This window comes from Ptychodera flava, chromosome 16 (assembly GCF_041260155.1).
Source record: "Ptychodera flava strain L36383 chromosome 16, AS_Pfla_20210202, whole genome shotgun sequence".
In the NCBI taxonomy this organism is placed as follows: Eukaryota; Metazoa; Hemichordata; class Enteropneusta; family Ptychoderidae; genus Ptychodera; species Ptychodera flava.
The window spans coordinates 22,766,188-22,787,040 of NC_091943.1; the positions used below are offsets into that span (position 1 = coordinate 22,766,188).

The following is a 20,853-nucleotide window of genomic DNA, read 5'->3' on the forward strand; positions in this document are numbered from 1 at the left end:
CGGTGAACGTCATGAATTCGAACGATTCGCGTGGCGTCGTCAATCCAATGTAAAGCGCGATTTCAGAAACGATCCTTTTTCTGATAAACTTGAGACCGTTTCCTTTGTAATTGCATCCTCAGCGTTTGAAAGCTGCCTGAAACACGTGCAGTTTACTCTACAAAGAATCATTGATGGTATTTTTTGTGAGTGTTTAAGTAAGTCGACGCCTAAAGGAATCCCATCCATGACGCATTGATTGGCATAAACGGAGCATGTCCGTCTCGGAAAACGTATCGTTTCGACTGTTGCCAACTGTAGCTATATCTCCTTGGTAACGGCTGACCTTAAGTTCGAGCGCATATCGACGAATGCCGCGCCAGTTATAAGATAGATGTTTACACGCTTTAGTTTTCAGAGGGTCTGTTTTCAGTGAAGAGCGGAGGAGAGCTTTTCCGAATGAAAATGAACGATCGCTGTTAAATTAGAGAAGGCGATTTGGAAAGTCATCAATGATCTGAGACTGTAGCAATTCACGGTAGAGCGTTCCCGCCAATTGCTATTCCACAGACGCGTTTCAGCGTATTGTCAACACTGCTGTACATCTGTATGCACACAACGTCGAGGTTATTGAGGACACGCACACACCCTCCGTTAGCAGAGACCGGCGTACTTTTGACGGCGCCGACGCAGCACAGACTATTACTGTAATACCGAAAAGCCATGCTTACCAACAGGCGTGTGTTAGCTCCGGTTTTATTTACAGGAGGTATTAACTGGCTGCGCCTCGACAACGACGGTATGGCGAGCGGTCGAGATGGCTGTTAGGATGTGCTCAGACGTTACGTGTAAGTGATACAATCTTTTACATAAAATGACATGACGGGTTCATCTTGAGATGAAGATGTCATCACAGGAGCGTGTCGATACATCGCTTTCCGTAGATAAGCCTGCAATATTCTGACGGAGCAAACATGACAATTCGAGTGCATGATCGTTACATACATCGCAAACTAAACGGTGCAAACATGATATATTGTTTACACTGGATCATAAAACACACAAACCGAATTTTAAATTATATCGTGACACTGTTCGTGCAAGCCAAACACTAACGGATAATTACAACAATCACATATTGAAGGGGTTATGCGTTGGCTTTTTCTGTTTTTGTTTTTTTTTTTTTTAACTTGAGTCAGTTTAATTTCCGTTAATTTTAATTACATGATTTAATTTCTATGAATTATATATTGATATTATCACTGCAAAATATTACATTTGATCCATCATCCCATACTGCGTGTCACTCTCTCTGTTTTTGTATAGATTGAGAGCACATAAAGCCATTTGGATGACTCTGAAATGTACATGAAGTACATAGGAATGTCAAGTTCACCACACAAGTGCTCTCTATATCACTCAAAGAATTAAGAAGTTGATCTAATCGAAATATACTTGTTCTTTATGTGTTGAATGTGGGCTTAGCAAAGAAATATTTTATATTAAGTGTCTTTGTGTAAATCAAGACGTGTTTGACAAGACTTATGCTCAACAGAATCTCAGTGGTTCGACGATAGAGTATGACAAGTCCGGTCCACGAATAATTCAAAATGATAAGAACCAAACACAGTGTACCCTTTATCATTTTGTTTTGTTTTGTTTTGTCCATAAAATTAAATTTTCCCCTTTCACAAATGAGGTTAAACAGCAAAGAAATCATAATTTATGTTTTGTACACCATGGATTACACTCACACCAATCAACTTTCAAATTGCATTGTGACGATGTACTTCAAAGCTAAAATATCAAAAGATAATTACCGCTATCGCGTATTGAAGAGGTCGCGTGTCAGTTACAGTGCATTTTTAGTAGTTAGTCTCATTTTGATTAATTTCATATCACCCACTGTCGCTGCAAAATATCACATTCGATCAACAATACTTAATCATCATAATTGTATGCCACGCTAAATTTGTCGGGGGGGAGAGAGAGAGAGAGAGAGAGAGAGAGAGAGAGAGAGAGAGAGAGAGAGAGAGCACATCAGGCCGTTTCGATGAGAATGAAATATACATATAAAAATGCAAGTGATAATTTATATTGGAATTTCAAGTTCACCGTACAAGTGCTTTTTGAAGTCCAGTATGGTTACAACAATTCACATCAACGTGTTTTTGTGTTCGACAGGTCAGAGACAATTGAATTAAAATATTTTTAATTTTGATGTTTATGATAAACACGATTGGAACTAATTTGGGATAATTGGATCTTCTCATTTTTCAAATTTCTCAAACGGGTTAGATGCCCTGTAGTTGAATGTTGCAATATTACAAATTAATCATAAATGCAAGTGTGTAACTTAAAAAGAAAATTAGATAAGATTACGTTTGTAGATTAAATCGACATGACATCACCATCCAATTATCCCAAATTAGTTCCAATCGTGATGATAGCTTGGCAAATAAATTCGGTACCTTCGTGTACACAAAGATGTTTCAGACAATAAAAACTCTACTTTGCAGAATTTAATGTAAGATGTTTGGCTGTGAAGGAAGACAGACCCGATCCAAAAATAGCTTACAAAAATAAAAAAAACAAAACGCACAGTATGTTTGTTTGTTTTCATGTAAAGAATGAGCATTTTCCCCTAAACCCTTTCTTCACCGTATTCATGATAAAAATACGAACAAACACGAACAAACCCGAAACTTCGAACATTTCACGACCCCTGTTTTATTTTAATTTTTCACTCCACCGTGACACAGCTATACGAATTCATCTTGCATATATCTGATAATCGGCAGAGCGTCCCTTTGCATTTTTCATCGACTCTCGATTACTGTCACCAGTAACCATGACAACCGTTCATCGAGCTTATTCTAAAACGCATCCCTGGGTGTTCGTGGTTGCCCTATTAAAGCTTACCTTATGTGAAGTGAACGGCCCATTCCCACGGCATGTACGTCATACGGCATGTACGCGTACATGATTACCGGAGTTTTTATTTCCAAACGCCATCGGGCGAATTCCCTGATTTCTGAACGACCGTTCATCATTTTCCTCCGCGCTCCAATCGCTATTTTCTCATTTCCTACATGGAATAGATTGATTGATAACCGCTGTTTTTGAATATATGGAAAATCTAGAGCGGGGTTTTCATGCGTTGGTGGAGTCAATAATATTGCATAGAGTTCTTTCCATCAAAGCGGTTTCAGAGAACGGAACAATTGCTTGGATATAGCAATCATCATTCTAAAAATGATCGACATTGATTGCGTGCAGCGTTGAAAGCCTCGCAGAAATCTTGACGTTTAATGGACAATGGCGATCTTACTCGGAATAGTTTATGAAGACAAATCCCGAACTGATATTTAAATATCAAGAATCTTGTATGACAGCAAAAATTTAAAATTTGCAAAAAATTGCGGATATTTACAACTGTCCTGGGCGTTTACTTCATTTGGGTAAACCCTACATATCATTTTGAATATAATCTCTCTCACTGTGTTTGCTACGAGGACAGTTAGCGTGTTTGGGGACTCTTAAATAAAACAGCATTTTGGAATACTTATTCAGACTGAAGGCGCCTCGGGGATAGATATTCAGATTCTCAATTTTCACAATTCTGTTTTGGTCTACCACTTCTGGAGACTCATTTTGAAGCTCATGCGTAGTAAATGAAACTTTCAATGGCTTATTTTTATAAAAATCAGAAATTCTTTTTTCCCCGTTGAGTAAGTAACCAAGGGATGGCGGCCATTTTGAATTTTAAGTGCCGGTAAATATTGGGTTGTTTGTTTCTCTGGTACCAAATGATTGTTATTCGTGATTTCGAAATGGCATTGTATGAGTCTTTCAATTTCCAGGCGCGAACTACCATAAGATGTTTCTTCAATTAAATAAAATCTCGGAAAAGACTTGGGACAGCCTTAGTTACCATAGCTACTCGACAACACAAGTGTCTACTCGTTTACACGCTTGACTCTTTACTCCTAATAACAAGTTATGCCTACCGAGACGTTTATGAGACAGATCGTAAAACGTCTTCCATGATGATAATCTGTCCTTTGACATCAGTGTGATAGTTTTCCACTCAGGCGAATGCAATGACTGCTGCCCAGACATAGTTTTGAAGGATCATCTCCGTTTCAACAGACCTTTAAACGTTAATCGTTATATAGTGAAATTGAAGCCGGCACAGTGTCGGTCTTTAAGGTCTGAGCTTTTGTTATAAAATCAAAAATGCTTTTAATGTTTTTGTTATGTTTATGAACTTTTAAAATCGTGTCAAATTCTTTTTGCACAACTTTCCAATTTAACTTGAGCGTGTGAAATTCCATTGTTACTGATGAACAGTATATAATGCTTGTCCAGACTAGAATTTATTTAACATTACATTACAGCTGAAGCCAGTGAAGTTTGTGACGTCATCCCTACGGATTATTACTGATAATATGTCCGATTATCAAGCATTGTACTACTGTGGCTCCAGATGTTTTCTAGATCTCACTAATTGCTGAATATATAAAATAAGAGCTATAATCTACCCTCTCCCGGCCCGTAATGGACTCAAACAAATTTTGCAATCAATGACGTACTACGCCTCGTACATTATGTCAAATTTGCGCTATTGTCCATTATGTGTCGAGATCGGCGACATTATTGCTTAAATAATGAATAAAATTACACATTATTCATAATGCGTTGTGTTGGCGAGGTTGTATTGCTTTGCATTTAATGGCGAAGAAAAGGGGGTGTACTTATCTTGAGACCGAAAATTCTGAAAATTTATCATAGGTTGCCACATTGTCAACTAAGGTTCTTTTGTTTTAAACATAAAAAGACATTCATATCCTCTCAAATGTCACGGTTTCCCGCGCATGCGTAAACCATGCAGCTGACAGATGATACGCTTTCCGGCGCGATCATAAAATATTAATAATCATACAGCAACAGCTTTCAAAAAAGGCGAGCTGTGCAAGACAAACTAATTAAATTACTAATTGTGTTTTTACAAGCTGTCTGACATTTTGAATTATTTATGGAAAGAATTATGTGTATAGGATAAATTTTCATCACAAACAGAAAATATGGAGTTGCACTTTGTTATTTCTTTGATGCCTCGCGGCCAAGTGTTTGCTTTATGTTGAGATATCTATCGGCATTATTTGTTCACTTAAGAGGAGACAAAGTCTTGTCCCCATAAATCAGCTGCCAATGCATAACACTGCATGTCAATGAGGGCGTTTTGTCTACTCAAGTTCAGTATTCTACACCTAATAATTTTGGGATTTCAACGCAACCCGTTTTCAGTGGCCCTCAGAGAATTGGTCGATCTTATCGCTGTACGTTTTAGTCCTTCAAACATGTCATGTAGAAGAGTCGTTTAACTTTACGAAAATTATGTTTCATTACGGTGCAGTGCGGTACTACTCGACGGCTAAGTATTTAATGAAGAATTTATGGAGTCGCATGCTAATTCTCAGTTCGTTCATCGGGCATTTAGAAGGTCGTTCTCCTGAGCGCGCGCACGACGCACAGACAGAAGGGTTGATGGTTTCACGAACGTACAGCGTATACAACATTAGGAACTTCATACTTTCTGATTGAATGTCGCCATGGCAGATAACTTCATGTTAATGCAAATACGGATAAAGTCGGGAAGAGTACGAGCTAATGATTGGATGTACAGATCGATTGATAGACAGGCTGATACTATTTTCTACTTCGATTGCTTGCTGGGGTTACCTCTTTCCTAAAGAAAGCAACCGTTTGCAATAACCTGTTCACCCCCAATTCCTTGTAAACAGGAACATGCTCACCATTGATAACTATGAGCTTGGGAGAAACCATTATGGTGAAAGGGTTAACCGTCGTAAAGTCGTCAATAATCGGAGGGCTCCAGTCCTAAAATTCAGTGAACACTTATCCCGGGACGATAGAGCCTAGTGACCGTCATACCGTCACATTCATTTCTCATGTCTCTTATCTGGAGAAATAATTCTCAACGATTGTGACGAAGATAAGTTTATATTTCACGTTGTTTTCCCATATACTTGAAAAGCAAACCTGAAGTAATTTCTCTGCACTAAATCATGGGTAAACCAAATCGATATAGACTTTCACAAAACGCTTCGATAACCAAAGGTTAGAGGTACCAGGATACAAATGTACATCATTAAAATTTTAAACGTATAGGAAGCCGTAATTCAAATACATATACCTGGTCGGAGTAATTTCATAATAGCTTTGACGGCAAAGACATATTTTACAAAAAAAATATCCGCAAATGCCAAATAAATCGTGTATCGTTGCCTGATTGAGGTCCATTAAGAATCAATTAATCTGGTTATTATTGTGATATCAAAGACAGACGATATAAATCAGACGTTCATGAGTATTTTGGCGGCAAAACTATGAAAAATGACTACCGTTCGTGGCTTTGAATAACAGTTACTGTCTTTGCTCTTTGTTTTCCGTGATGAATTTTCCGACTTGAGTTGATAAGTGATTATAACACTGCCTGCATGTCGATAAAATACATCAACTCAGTTGATTTGGCTTTGTCGAAGAATTTGACGGTTGATTTCGGTAAGAGTACAGGAGGGGATTTCTGTCTTCTTGGGAAGGGCGGGATTGAAAGGATGTCCCTACATCAAAAGTCGAAGCAATTGCGGTACCAAGCAGTGAAAAATCCCACCACGTCATTCTCAGGAAACACTGCTATGTAGGTGTTCCCTGCTTAATTGAAACAACTGCTGCTTCACACATGAATGCTCGCAATTCTGATAAAAAAGAAACCTAAAAACAATATGGTCTACACTTGGGGCACGTCATTTCCTGAAGGGAATATGAACAATTATTGACGCTTGCGCAGACGTTTTTGTTTTGCACAGTAGTTGGGCTGGTTGCGATTTTGAAGTGTGCAGAGCGGCAAATATCTCCCCTTCTGCGAAGACAGATCCTAACGAACGTATTTGAATGCCGATGTCAAAATATAGGTCAGCATCAAGTTTGGGTAAGAGTGAACGATTGTCACCGAATGTCTTTCGAGTAGCTGTTCTCTCTATATTTGTACGTTTATGAACACACAATCTCTTATTTTTTTATTTTTCTCTTTGTCTATTTCAGAATCTCTCGAATCATTCTTCAAAGTTCAACATCCACTTTTGCCAACCATCAGATGAGAGAGAGATAAGACGATATGAGTCCTGCGGGTTAACGACGCGAGTGCAACCGGTTAACCGTCCCAACCTCATCGTCTCTGTTGCCTGGTATAGCTTTCCCTCCCTTCATGGCCGCACTAGAATAAAAAAATGTCGGGTGGTACCAACATCGTGCGAAAGGACGTCGAAGCGTACTACCGCCGACAACATGTGCGCAACGAGCAACTCCAGTATCGCTGGAATAAGCGCCATGGCGACGCGCTCAAGCGAGAACTCACTAGCATCGAACGCGGCAGGGTGATCCGAACGAGGGAACTGGTGCAAGAGGAAACGAGGTATCTGGACAAACTCATTCTCTTGTTTAAAAAACAGTGCGAGATATCAATGCAGAGGGGCGAGGGAGGCGATCACGATCCATCGTTTGCCAGACTTCGTGCGGGGCTCAGCGAGAAAGTTAAACAAGAGGAACAACGCCAAGCTATCAGGGACTTGAGGATGAATCGACCGCGAACGGCGCCCCCATCGTTGAGTGACGACGATACCGTCATAGCAGCCCCTCGGCCTGCAACAGTCACTCCCACGCCTAAGCCGAATGTAGCGTGGATTGACGATATTTTTCAAAACGTTGATGGTATGGCGAACAGAGTTCCGCCACCGCAGGTAAAAACAGCAGGCCTTAATGAAAGTGACCTGGAAGAAGAGCAGAGTCTGCAAAACGGTATGATCGAAGGGATTGATACACCAACATCTCCTCGAGCTCAGCCGGTCCGCGTGGTGGTGGTTAGCGGAGGAGTTGATTCTCTCGCAGAAACTCGGACGAAATCATTTTCTTTGCCAAATGACAACGATAATTCGCAACAGGCCGGTGCAAATGGCGCCGTGAGTCAAGAAATATCACGAAAACGGAACGAGAGTTCTGGTGTGGAGAGCAGGCGCTCTGTCCATCAAAATGGAATTGCCAATGATGTACAAGTGAACGGTTCGCCGACGACTCCCTTCTCAACATGTGCAACGCAGTCGCACGAGAAAGTAAAAATCTTTCAGAAAAAGACCGCGCCGCCCAAAGCTACCCACTTTGAATATAAACCTGAGGAGAAACGCCCACATTCAGCATCAGTGGTCAAATTGGGTGACTACAAACCGAACTTACAAACAATTGTGGAACTTCAACCTGCGAAAAAGTGCCGTCCCAAGACCGCTATGCCCTCGTTCAAGAAGTCTGAGGACGGCTTGAAGCCGACGACGACACGAGAATCACCGTACAGACCAAAGTCCGGCGTTTCTTCGAGTGGCAAGTCAGCGGACGTCTACAGTAAGTTTGAACGCCGAGACCGGGTCACGTCACCGGTTCCGTCAGCCCCATCGCCGTCCCACCTCTCCCGGTCTTTAAACGGATTCAAGGGCCACGCTGGCGGACACATGCAGCGGCAACGGAGTACCTCCTGCCCGGACGTCTCCAAAGCAAAGAGAACTGCGAAGCGTCGACCACAGACAGCTATCAACTACGACCAAATACACGAGAAAATGATGAGGCGACTGTTGGACACCCACTTAAAAAGCGAGCGTCAAAATATGATGATGTTTGCGAGAGCCCAATCAGCTCCCACAAGACGAAACTTTGTGATGTCAACTTAGTATTTTGGCAGCTATATGCAACGATTTAGAAGCTAAAATCCAATTTATTGTGTTTCAATGGTCCTAAACTTTGTCATATTTAACTTAATCGGAAAGTGTTGCCGCCTTTTTTCAAATCAGTTATGAAGCCCATCGTTGACGTCGCTCACTACACTCGAACATTTCAATTCATGTGCAACTGCATAACATTACACAAATTATCAAATTGTATTTGTAATTTCAAAACACAATAACTTTTTCCTGAAATACTCCTCTAAATGAGGGTAGGTCGACTAGAAAAATAACTTTTCTTTTTATTCTTCTCACGAGTTTTAATTTAGAAAGTACCAATATCGTCGAATTTCCCGGAATACAAATATTTCTTATTTATCCTTGTCCAATCCTTTCAAAAGGAAAACCGCATATCCACTATGTGGGATATTATACCCCTGATTTTATTGAAACACAGATTTCTATATAAAGGGTTTTATTTTCCGGGTTAACCTTGATGTTACCTTCAATCTAGCCTGAGACGGAACAATTCCCATGATTCACCACGATTTTTTTTCGTAAACATGACCATCTACAAACATACGCCCATAAGTGATCAGCATGCAATAAATTGATAATTAATGTAATGGAAAGCTGCGACCATAGAATTCCAATTTACAGACCAAATATGTCATTTATGTTCAATTCGAATCATAATTATAATGCTATGTGTTTACAGTCGTTGTATTTTTAATAAATTTTCACACAAGCTTTACGGAAACAGAAATAGATTTTGTGAGGAATGGAATCATTTACGCGAAGAGGAGATACAGTGTGGTGCGTATAGTATGATCCGTCTGCCACTGCATCTACCCCATGTAAGAATGCAAGGATTGGGCGATACAGTTGGTAAGACATCTAAGCCAGCATTCATGGAGGAAAGTGATTATTTAGTTTCAAACCATTTGGATCAAGCATTCCTTACTTTTCTCTCGGCCATTTTAATGCGACTTTAAGACTTTAGGGAACAGAGTATACAACCTACTAAATTAGTCAATTTATGTGATATTTATACATCAAGTTAATGCTGAAATTGCAAGTATTACTATACTTACATTATACATATCCTGAAAGCAAAAATCAAATTAAACGCTCAATGGAAACCATATTCTATTTTGCCATTAAAAATTAAATGAAGAGTAGCGGTGAAATGACATTGTGTTTTATTCTGATATTAAAACGAACATCATAGTACAACTGAAAATTATCAGACTGAAAACTTGATTCATTTTGAAATGGCAACTCATGAAGGTAAAAAATCTTAAAGAAAACGTGTGAAACGCGTTGGATTATAATCGAAACAACATAAAATATCTGAACGAAACTTAATGCAAAATTTTATTCACATCTAAAAAACTTGATTAAATCAGAATGAATAAACTTACCATTTTATCTATGTTATGTAAACTTACCATACTTTCTATGTTATGTAATTCAAACCACAGTAAAATTGTGCACTGGTTTGATGGACACACAGCTACGTAATAAATAAGAAATAATGACACCTAAAAACTGAACTCACCCTACAGACCCTCTACCAGTTTCAAACATTTCTCGGATCTTGGCCGAAGACGAGTGCGCCCTCTACAGGCATTAGTAAAAGAAATACGCCGTTATCGTCATATGTAACTGATGGGTGAAAGGGTTAAAAGGAGCTGGTTTTTACCTCTAAAAAAGATGACAATATGCGCACAACTTTCAAAGGAGACAAAGGACGAAAACTACATAAACAGTCAATGCCAACCACCATTAATGCTAGAACCAAGGGGATTGAGAACTGCCACTCTGAGGGTACAAGCCCGCTATGTCAGATAGGCGCCAATTTTTTAAAGAACGTTACCATGGTTTGCCACAAACTTATTGTTATCAGTGGTGAATGTGGACTTATTTATAAAGAATTTTGGGTGAGCAGGTTAATAGTGCCTCTGCCGAGACACCTAAACCTTTGTCATCAGTATCAGCATGCAGCTTGGAGAGACCTGCTATCATCAGTCACGTGTGTATCTGACCAAACGTGCTTTTCTGACCAAATCACACCATTTCGCTTTAGTCCTACACTCTTTGGTAGAAAGTAATCCCTAAATATAACAGTTCACGCGAGAATACGAATTCATGGCTCTAAAGTAAGGCATTCTTAAGTTCAACAAGTTTCACAAAATTGCAAAATAATTGTAAAAAAAAAAGCAATAAATGGAAGTGATAGCGGAAAATCACTTATCCCCTTAAAGGGACAAAGTCGACCATTTTTCATGAATTTTGTTTGATACGAGATACTACTTATATTGTTTGACATGTTGAAAGATACTGAATGAATGGGTGACCATGCATATATTCGACCCCGGTTTCAGACAAATTAAATGAAACCATGGCGAAAATGAATTAATGGTCATGACCATTAATTCATTTTCACAATGGTTTCATGTATCGTGTCTAAAACCGGGGTCAAATATATGCATGGTCACCCATTCATTCAGTATCTTTCGACATGTCAAACAATATAAGTAGTATCTTGTATCAAACAAAATTCGTGAAAAATGACCGACTCTGTCCCTTGAACTCATTCACTGTTTGCCGCAAATAGACACTGACCGCCATCATAACGGGTCGGAGATGAGCGCCTCTTCGTAAACCGCCCCGGGGATTCTGGTTACATAGTAGTCTGATCTGGGGCAAATGAGTTACATCGCCTGCTCTGTCTGTGATGGCGGTAATTGTTCTCGTTAACAATGAAGAACACTCTAAGACTTCCTGTGGTCATTTTCCCGGGTGTGTTTTCTATGTGAAGTTGCCGCTGTGGTGTCTTCTGTACACTGGTTTCATTAAATGAAATTTGGTATACATAATGATTCGCAATGATATTTCAAATTGACAGCCACAGATCTTTAATGAACAAAAGTGTAGAAAAGTGAATTTCTTGTGATTAAAAGTACTAGTTATGCAATATTTACTGTTTGTATTTCCTTATCATGTTATGTTTACTTTAAACAATATAATGTAAATTAATGAATGTATTCAGTCTTTATATCGTTTGATAATATACAAATGCTTTCGAATTTAATGTTAAGATGTGTAGTTGATTTGATTTTATTTAATTTAATTTTATAATATTGTACTTTAATAAGAACTGATTCCTCCGTATACTCTCCTTCCATGCATGGACGCTGCCTTTTCAACAAGTAGCGAGTTGTTAGTACTTCAAATTCATAATTCAAGTCATCGATTAAATTTTTTATCTGCCAATCCGGCTTCTCATAAAAAAGATGGATCTGTGTCATGAAACATTATAACTTATGCACATTCTGGAGTTAGACTTATTATTCTGCTGTTTGTGAGGATGAAAGATTACAGTGGACGCTCCCTGACTTGTTGCATGCTGAATGTCGAACATGAGAATCATGTCATGCCGGTCTAAACCAGAATTTACGATTGAAATCCACGTCGTTCACGCGGTAGATTGGTGTTACCTTATTAGGCCAAAGTAATTAAATTCTTTGTTTTGCGTCAACTCAACATTCCTAAAGGTTAAGGTAATACAGTTAGAAAAAAACACACACATAAAAACTGACACAAAAACAGTTTGCCTTTGTCTGTTTTCTCACAACCATGCATGCACATTCGAGTAACGATGTGCTACTGGAGGCTACTGTATTACGCCACCGCAAAGTTCAATGGTTGTAATACAACTGTGGTAAAGAAATCTTTTCAAAATAATTTCCTGGTTGTGCAGCAGATCACGTTGGAAATTCTGCAAAAATGTTTTTGTTTTCCCCGAAAATCTTTAAAAGGCTGCGCGAGCGCTGACGCAAAACAAGGTAATTACTTACTTTGGCCTTATGTTAACTTATGATTTTTATCTATGATTATGATTCATGCTATTTTGTTCAAAATGTATTTATAACGGAAAATGTAACACATTTTAATCGCTAATAAGTAAACATAATTGCAAAAACATATAACATAAGGAGACACTGTGAGACAGTGTTAGGGTACCCACAGAGAAACATAGAATGAGTCGCAACGGGTATTGTTTAAGGCGTGAAGCGGTTACGTAACCCATCCATGTTCGCCTCGCCTCAGGTTGCTCTCGCCTCTCTTTTCCGAAGAGTGCCGACCATACATCCTTCGGTAATTTTCGGATTTTCGCCAATTGTTAAGCGAAAGTATGTTCGGCAAAGTTTGTGTTGTTGTTGTCGTGTGGTGCTGAGCGGAATTGACGTGCTGGCGAAAACGGGAGTGTTTTGAGCTTCAGGAAAGTGAGTTTTACCGTTTTAAAAATTCCTCTCATATTTTTATGAATATATAATGAGTGTGTTTGAACCAAATTTGAAAGTCTTTTATCGATACTGTCTGGTTTTACTCAATGGTTTACGGTCAGTCATACCGTCTTTTACACGTGCGTCAAGGAAGGACATGTTTATGAAACTGCTGGCGTGTTATGTTTTGATTGGCGTGAAGCAGTGTTTCTGGCCTGAGAGCTCACAAAGTAACTATGGTTGCTACGCGAGTGGCAGTACGATGCCATCTCGTCGTATTTGTCGCATAATCTCGTGTAATTATCAACCACAAACAAAGCCTCCAAAAAGTTTAACACCTTTGAAGCGGCATGCAAGCGTTGCGACTCTGTCCATGTTTCTCTGTGGGGTACCGTACTCACTACAGATGGCGAGTTCGAGACCCTTTAGGTCCAGAGTATTTGAGTCACTGTCAAAGGGCGGTGACTTCGAGACTCCAGCACGGTGTTGTACCCTTTGAGTAAGGCACTTCAATCCTCATTGCTCCAGTGGGTACTGGGTTATTGGTACCTCATCCTGCAATTGGGTTTGCCTGTTAGATGAGTAATAAAAACATAACATCCAAGATGTGAGTAATACTACATTTGTAAATAATGAAGAAAATAAACGACAGAAAAGATTCAAAATCATGGCCACACAAATTATCACAGTGTAATATTGATGAGCTGAGATTACTTCATCCTGAAAAATCAAATTGATTTTCATGTATTCATGGTATATATAGTCTGTGAAGGGAGAATGCTTCACCATATTTACTGTTTCAGTATAGTAAAGCTGAGAACGATGGTACTGAGTGCAAAGTTAGTCGAGGAAAACCTAGGCCAGGAGGAAAATCTCGCCGGAAAACAAACGAAATGTAATAATACATTTCCTTGATCTACGGCAATTTGGCAAAGGAACTCCCTAGGCTACCAGAACATGATATTTTTGTTTTGTTTTTTGTTTGTTTTTTGTTTGTTTTTGTCGGACATGCAAGTTGTGTCACTGAGCTACTCGTCTTCCACGTTTGACGGTGATCATGTTATATTCCCTCTACCACTGTTCCTAGAGGGCGCACTCCAGCCGCCGATCGGAGGAGTATTGGGACCTGTCTGTTATCCAGTGTTGTCAGCGGTTCGTTTAATAAATGTATTCAAACCTTTCCAAAGAAGAGATTTAGTCGAGGCTAGTGAATCCGATATGGTACCAGACTGAAGAGCTTTCTGGTGTTTCACCTGAACAAAGTCGTCAGGTATGTTGAAAAGGGTCACTTAAGGCCGTCATGAAAGCTAGTTAATAAAATAAAGAACAGCTTCCGCAAAACGACAGTAACCCATTGAAATCAACAATCGGCAATTTTCAATGGCATTATTCGGTTTTGAGCAACTTCTCTATTTTCACGTTTTTCCCCTATTCAGTAGAGGGGTGTCCCAACGGAGATGACATGCACAGCGAAGTAGCAACCGTTGACCTTGACATTGATTTATCGTGATGGACGTTGAAAATTAGTGAAGCGAGACGTGATCCACACGTTGCGGAAGGTGGAAAGGCAGCATTATGAGGTGACGTCAATCTGGTCTCGTGTTGACAACTATAAGTGCCATTGTGGACCAGCGTCTTCGCAGAAACTTCCCCTCAGGCCGAACAAAAAAAAGTTGTGCTGTTCCGATAACCCGACCTACCCTATAATAGATTTTTTACCTACCGACCCTCAACTTTTTAGAGCTACGTAAACACGGATGTAAAAAAGGGAAAACACGTAAAATCACGCGTTCGTTACTTGGCATTTTGTTTTTCCTCGAACAAGGAGATGTAGTTTTGTTTTTGTTTTTTTTGTTTTTTTGTTTTTTTTTGTATATATGATACGTCTTTCTGAAAATGTTGTGGTCAGTGTATTGCCATGAACCCCTGAAAGTGCATATTTAAAATAAAATTTTTTGAAAACCATGTTATCGGAGCAGCACAATTCACTTTTTTGGCCTTAGCTTTTGAAGCCTCCTTTTGGACGAAATTATTGGCAGCGATTGCAATTGAATGTCAAAAAGAGATTTGTTTTTTGCCAGTTACCACACAACACAACGTGTGTTTCATGCAATGGTGTTCTTCTTTATGTTGAGCACCTAAAACACCAAGTCAAATTGTAAACTCATGACTCATAGATGTGAATATACCCAGAGGCTATCTAAAAATGTTGTTGTTGCGCAGATAGTTTCTGCGTTCTACAGTTGCACGAGGGTGTTGTTGATCGCTCGACGTGTGCCTCAGGCAATCACTAACAGTTGTCCCATGTCAAATCAGCACATGTAAAATCATAGAGACTCAAAGTATTGATCTCGTAATCAAAAATCGTTTCCGAATTTCAAAGACTTTTGCGTGTTTGATTGAAGAGAATGCGTCAATGGACGTAAAACACTTTTATACCTATCCACCCCTCTCTCGTTAATTTAGGAATTTGTGTCGAGTTCTAGTAGAAAACTGTCTTTAAAAGTGAGTCCGCCTGCGTGCACAGCTGCATACAGGCAACTATCAGTTGCGGCCACGCAGTCTAGATCTGTCTTATTATTTTTTCCCGTCTTTTTAGTTCATTTTCAGTATATTCATGAATAGATGTTTATGTAAAAATAGAAAAATGTTCTGAAAATAAGTTACCGTGTGTAATGTTGGTTACAGCGACTTATCCACTACGAATGTGCAGTAGTAGAAGACAAAATTTGATAATTACTCAAATCATGGAAATTGTGCCACCCCCTGGGGTAGTGCTCAAACAGTGCAGCGCCTCCGGAGCAGAATTTCGGACATTCAAAGTTTTACACCACTTTGTTTGGTCTACCACTTGCGACGGCTCGTTTTTAAGCGTATGGAGTACAGAAAATTTTCACCGTCTTATTTATTCCCACAGAATTATCACAGGATATGACGCCTATCTTATTGAACTTTTAGAACTGGGACATGTTAGGTCAAGGACATAACACACTACTTTAAACCGTTCTCGATTTTCTATGCGGAGAACGCATGGTGTTGTTTTGACTTTTCAGACGGCGCAACCTTCACCGGGACAAGGGCATCTCGTCTCACGCTCTACTGAGAGAGCGACCAGTTTACGAGGAAGTACGCTTTGTGTGCGTGAAAGAAACGACAAAGTATGTAGGTGGGTGTATGTGTGATGAGTCATCTAGCAACCACGCCACCTTTAAGGTAGAAATCGCTTCGGAGGCAGATATGCGGACTTTCAAATTTTTACACTACTTTTCTGGTCTATACCATGCGTGGATTCATCTTACAGCTCATGTGTAGCAAGTAGAGTTTTCAACGGCATACTTTTTTGAAAATCGACAATTTTATATTTCCCCATAGAATTAATACAGAGATGACGGTACCTTGAATTTCAAATGTCAGTAAATCTTGGGTAATTCTCTAGTACCAAATTTTGCACTGTCATTCGGAAAAGGATGCATTGGTTTTAAGTGTCCTTACGAAAAAACCTAGAGCTTTAATTTCAACACCAACGAGTGGTATATCAGAAAAGAATTGTAAAAGTTTGAGAGTCCAAATATTTGTCCCCGAGGTGCATTCTACCTTAAGTATTTCGATTTCATGGCGCGTACAACCTTGAACCATCCTCCATTATCTATCAACCGTGATGCGGAGAACGCATCGTGTTTTTCTGACTTTACAAACAAAGTCAACCGATAGAACTATACCAAGACAAGGATACCCCATCTTACGTTTTACTCAGAGAGTGACCAGTTTACGAGGAAGGTTTTTTTCAGTACGCGTGACATACACGACAAAGTATGCAGGCATTTGCTTGATGACTTGTCGGGTCATCACGCTACCTTTAAGGTGGCAGTTGCCTCGATGACAGATATGCGGACTTTCACATTACTTTTCTTGTCGATCGCTTGTAGAGGCGCATTTTGAAGCTCTTGCATTGAATAAAGTTTTTAGTGTCAGTCTTCTCTTTTAATCGAAAATTTAATATTTACTCATAGAGTCTACACAGAACACGATTGGAACTAATTTGGGATAATTGGATGGTGAGGTAATGTCGCTATAATCTTCAAATGTAAGGTCATTTACTTTTCTTTGTAAGTTACACTCTTGTTTTTATGAGTAATTCGTAATATTGCAACATTTAGCTATCGATCGGGCATCTAACTTTTTTTGAAACAATTTGAAAATATGAAGATCCTATTATTCCAAATTACCAATCGTGTTACAGGCAGTTTTAAATGTATTTGAGGCAATTTGCAAACAGCCGGTATCTAGGTGACAGTGCTGTCAATGGTGTCAGTTTGTTGTCTGTGTTCGCATGATCTGTTGACTGAGACATACACAAATACTTTTGTTATTTTTAACAAGTCAACTTTTACAGCGAAATGCAAGGCTCTTTGATTGGACATTTTCTGACAAACTCAACCTGCAAACTATGCAAGTTCAACGAAGCCATGACAATATATCATTTGACAAACTTTCAGTTCACTTAACTTTTCAACCGCCCACGGTACCATTGTCGAATTGATGAAGTATAGTCACACGGGAACATTTTGATTCACCCGCTGAGCAGGAGTCGAGTCACAATGTTCTGGCTTGAAGCTGGGTTTTATTTAGGGACTTGGGGTCCGTTTTATAGAGTGTCGACAGTAGTTTCAGTCGTTGTAGCCTGCAGTACGAATATTTCGCCTTCGATTGTCGGTTGTGGGGACAAGCGGCTCCGTCGGTATTTCTGACAAAGGAAGCACTGCCCACAGTCAAGGGTTCGGCGGATTATTAGTCTGCATACATCAGAAGGTGGCTGATGCAATTCATCGCTGGTATGATGCATGTGAACACACTACGGACCGATATTTTGACAAGCAAAAAAAAAACACCGACACCCCTTTGTAGCATTTCCAAAGCAATGTAACAACCCGACTAAAATCAAACACAAGGTTACACCCCCCCCCCCCCCCCGAACCAGCGGTACCACCACCACCGGACCGAAGAAACTGACATGTCCCTCAGTGTAATTTTGACACTGGAGCCGGTATGCATGTTTGGGTCGCCCGTTATTCCCTCAACTGTTCGATTTATTTACATGCATTTAGGTCGACACGGAGCACCAGTGAGGATACATTGGCAGTCTCTCTCGTAAAACCAGAACTTTCTTTCTCAGGCGTTCTAACCTGTTAAATCAGTGAGCCGCATCAAGATATTGCTTTTGATGCATACGTACACGTATTAAACTAGGTGCCTCTCAGCTTGGGTAGGTACTGTCCGTTGCCCCGTCGCACTCAAAAACATAGCAACGGTTGCCTAGGATGAACTTGGGTTCAGGTTTTCCCATTACGTTGCGTGATAAAACCGATAGTCTTTTGTGGTAGAGATGATGCTAGAGGGCCACTTGAAAAATGACCAGACATTGGCTGCGTGACGCGCACATTTATTTGCCAGGCTTATTTTCGACCAGGGAGTAAAGCGCTGGATGGTTGAACGGTTTCTATACTCCATTGAGGTTCCTCAGTTGTGAATACGAGCAGGCTGAAATATTACCATCCTGACATGGATACGACGACCGTTCAGTTGATATCTGGTGAGAGATCGGGTCACCGTAAAAAAATCGCTCTCCCCAAGTGTCTTGGCAACCGTACTTACCGATTGTTTTGACAAAACAAAGCATCTAGGGGGCTTTGCTGTCGTGTATGAGATACGTCAATGGAATCCATTACCGAAAGTCACCTTGACGTGCATATACATGTGCTATGGTAAAACACCAATGACGTCTGTTCCGTACTGTTCTCACATTTCTGAGCCATCGATTTTTACAAGCTATTCAATGATGCTGAAAACGCAAGGGGGAAATTCTCAACTGTCCATGATTCTTTACTGTACACTTATTCGACTTTGAAGTTTGGCATGTCTCCAATGGAACTACAAGCCCGCTTCCACTTTGACGTCGCAAGACGTGAAAGGGAGATATTCTATTATGAGTACACCCCTTCATGGTTTCCGCTTTCTTTATAAACTAAACTCTCAGTTGTGCTTATGTGGTTAAAAGTCTTTTTGATGTGAACAGAAAAAAAAAGCGCCAGGTGAGAGTGTTTACCCGCTTTTACATGTAACTACAACGGGGGATTTGTTACAAACAATAAAGCAGCTCTTCAAGGGAAGAGAGTTTAAGTCCCTTTTACGAATTTTTTATATTCTTATCATTACATGTCTCAGAAGATTAAACACCGGTTGAAGAACGCATCAAATATAGCTCTAATTATTTGTACCCCATTTGCAAGAGACTGGTCCTTGCTATCCGTCGCAAACGACTGTCTCAGTAAAGCTTGCTGACCAAAAGAGTCGGGCGGAATCTGTTGTCTGAACACGCAGACGACAGATAGGTCAGATTTGGCGCCCAAACGAGAAGGTTCTATGACAGCCTCTACCCGCTACTCTTTCTCTTGATCTCAACGAGACAGATTACATCAATAATTGCATGAAGTGGGCTTAGACCCGGAACCCAAAGTGAGCCCAAGTGAACATCCTGCAGTTACCCATGGCGATATCGTCGTTGTCAAAACACTTCACATGATTTAGTACAATAGTCTACTTGCAAGTTGCGCAAAACGCCACCCATCAAATCAAGTAATACCAGTAAGTTATTACCAGAAGTTATCCATTACCATTGGAACTGTGGTTAAACTGTGTGTAGCTAAACTAAACCAAGTAGCTTTCATTTTTGGTGGGTTTTTTTATTGTTTGAGTTTTGTGTGACATGTACACTTCCTTATCCTACTCAGTGTTTAGTTTGTCAACTCACCTTGGACTACATTGTTATTGTTATTGAATTCTGGTCCGGAGTAGAATTAAAATGTGAAATATAGCAGTGCACTTTACACATTTACGCGCTGTGTTGAAGCACTGTTAGATGTATCTCTTTGCATTTTGCCTCCACAAAAATATCATTCAACGTTGTGAGGTGTTCTTGATCCCCCTTATTAAGTCATGTTGTCTTTGAAAACGTCAGTATTTCAAGCCTTGGCGGTGGATGCAGTCGATTGTTACCAGTGTCCGCATTCTCGTTCGCGGTGGTCATCATATATGAAACTATCAAAATGGCAACGTTTGACAAAGATTCTGTTCTCACACGAGCGTTTTTACATAAGTGCCTTTGATTTCAAAACCATCGTAATTAAAAAGTACAAAAGAATACTAACTGCTAAATGGGGCTTTAAGTTAACAAGCTGACACTTTGAAAGTAGGACAAGAACTTGCTGTCGACATTTAAAACAGAACCTGCGAAAAAAAAATCAAAAGTTACAACTGCTGGTCCTTAAACACTGACGAGCCTGTAGTGAGAAAGCCCCTATACCTCAAAAGGTAGAACTAAGCCTCGTTCTGACACTACTTTGCAGTTTGCATACGATGATGGACGTATAAGCATACCAAACCGACGTTGTAGCAATATGGTTTCATGTTCATTTCAAATATTTGACGCAAAAGTGGCATATTCTAATATTTTACTTCGATCTATTGACAGAGAGAGTATTGTGGGCAAAGGCACAATTGAGCATATGCTTTTGCTGCAACCTGCCTAATTTTTTAGTCACGTGGCTTACAAATGGAAATAAAACTATTTGTCTGCTGGGGATGTTAAGTTTACTCTGCGAGACCTGGGGAAAGTTTGCAGGGCCACAGTTTAATTGCAGAGTTCGTGAAAGACGTGGCATTAACAACCCGTATCTTCCGCGATTCCATGACCCTGGCTTGGAGAGAAACCATTCTTTGAAAACAACATAATATTT

General features: G+C 39.9%; 1 protein-coding gene across 9 annotated transcripts in view; it reads left to right on the forward strand.

Moving 5' to 3' along the window:
* LOC139114334 (uncharacterized) overlaps positions 1-20,853 on the forward strand; it is a 49,025-nt gene that overhangs the window by 19,913 nt on the left and 8,259 nt on the right. For 3 of the 9 annotated variants that reach the window (XR_011547846.1, XR_011547848.1, XR_011547847.1), the window contains exons 1-2: positions 6,850-6,994; positions 7,108-16,226. Coding sequence is in view for 1 of the 9 variants with exons in the window: in XM_070675992.1 (XP_070532093.1) it covers positions 7,293-8,777 (1,485 nt within the window). In the remaining 8 variants the exon portion in view is untranslated. Of the gene's footprint in view, positions 1-341; positions 828-6,849; positions 6,995-7,107; positions 17,583-19,349; positions 19,703-20,853 lie in introns of those variants that run through there. The other 6 variants (XR_011547851.1, XR_011547853.1, XR_011547850.1 and 3 more) reach the window with 5 other exon arrangements.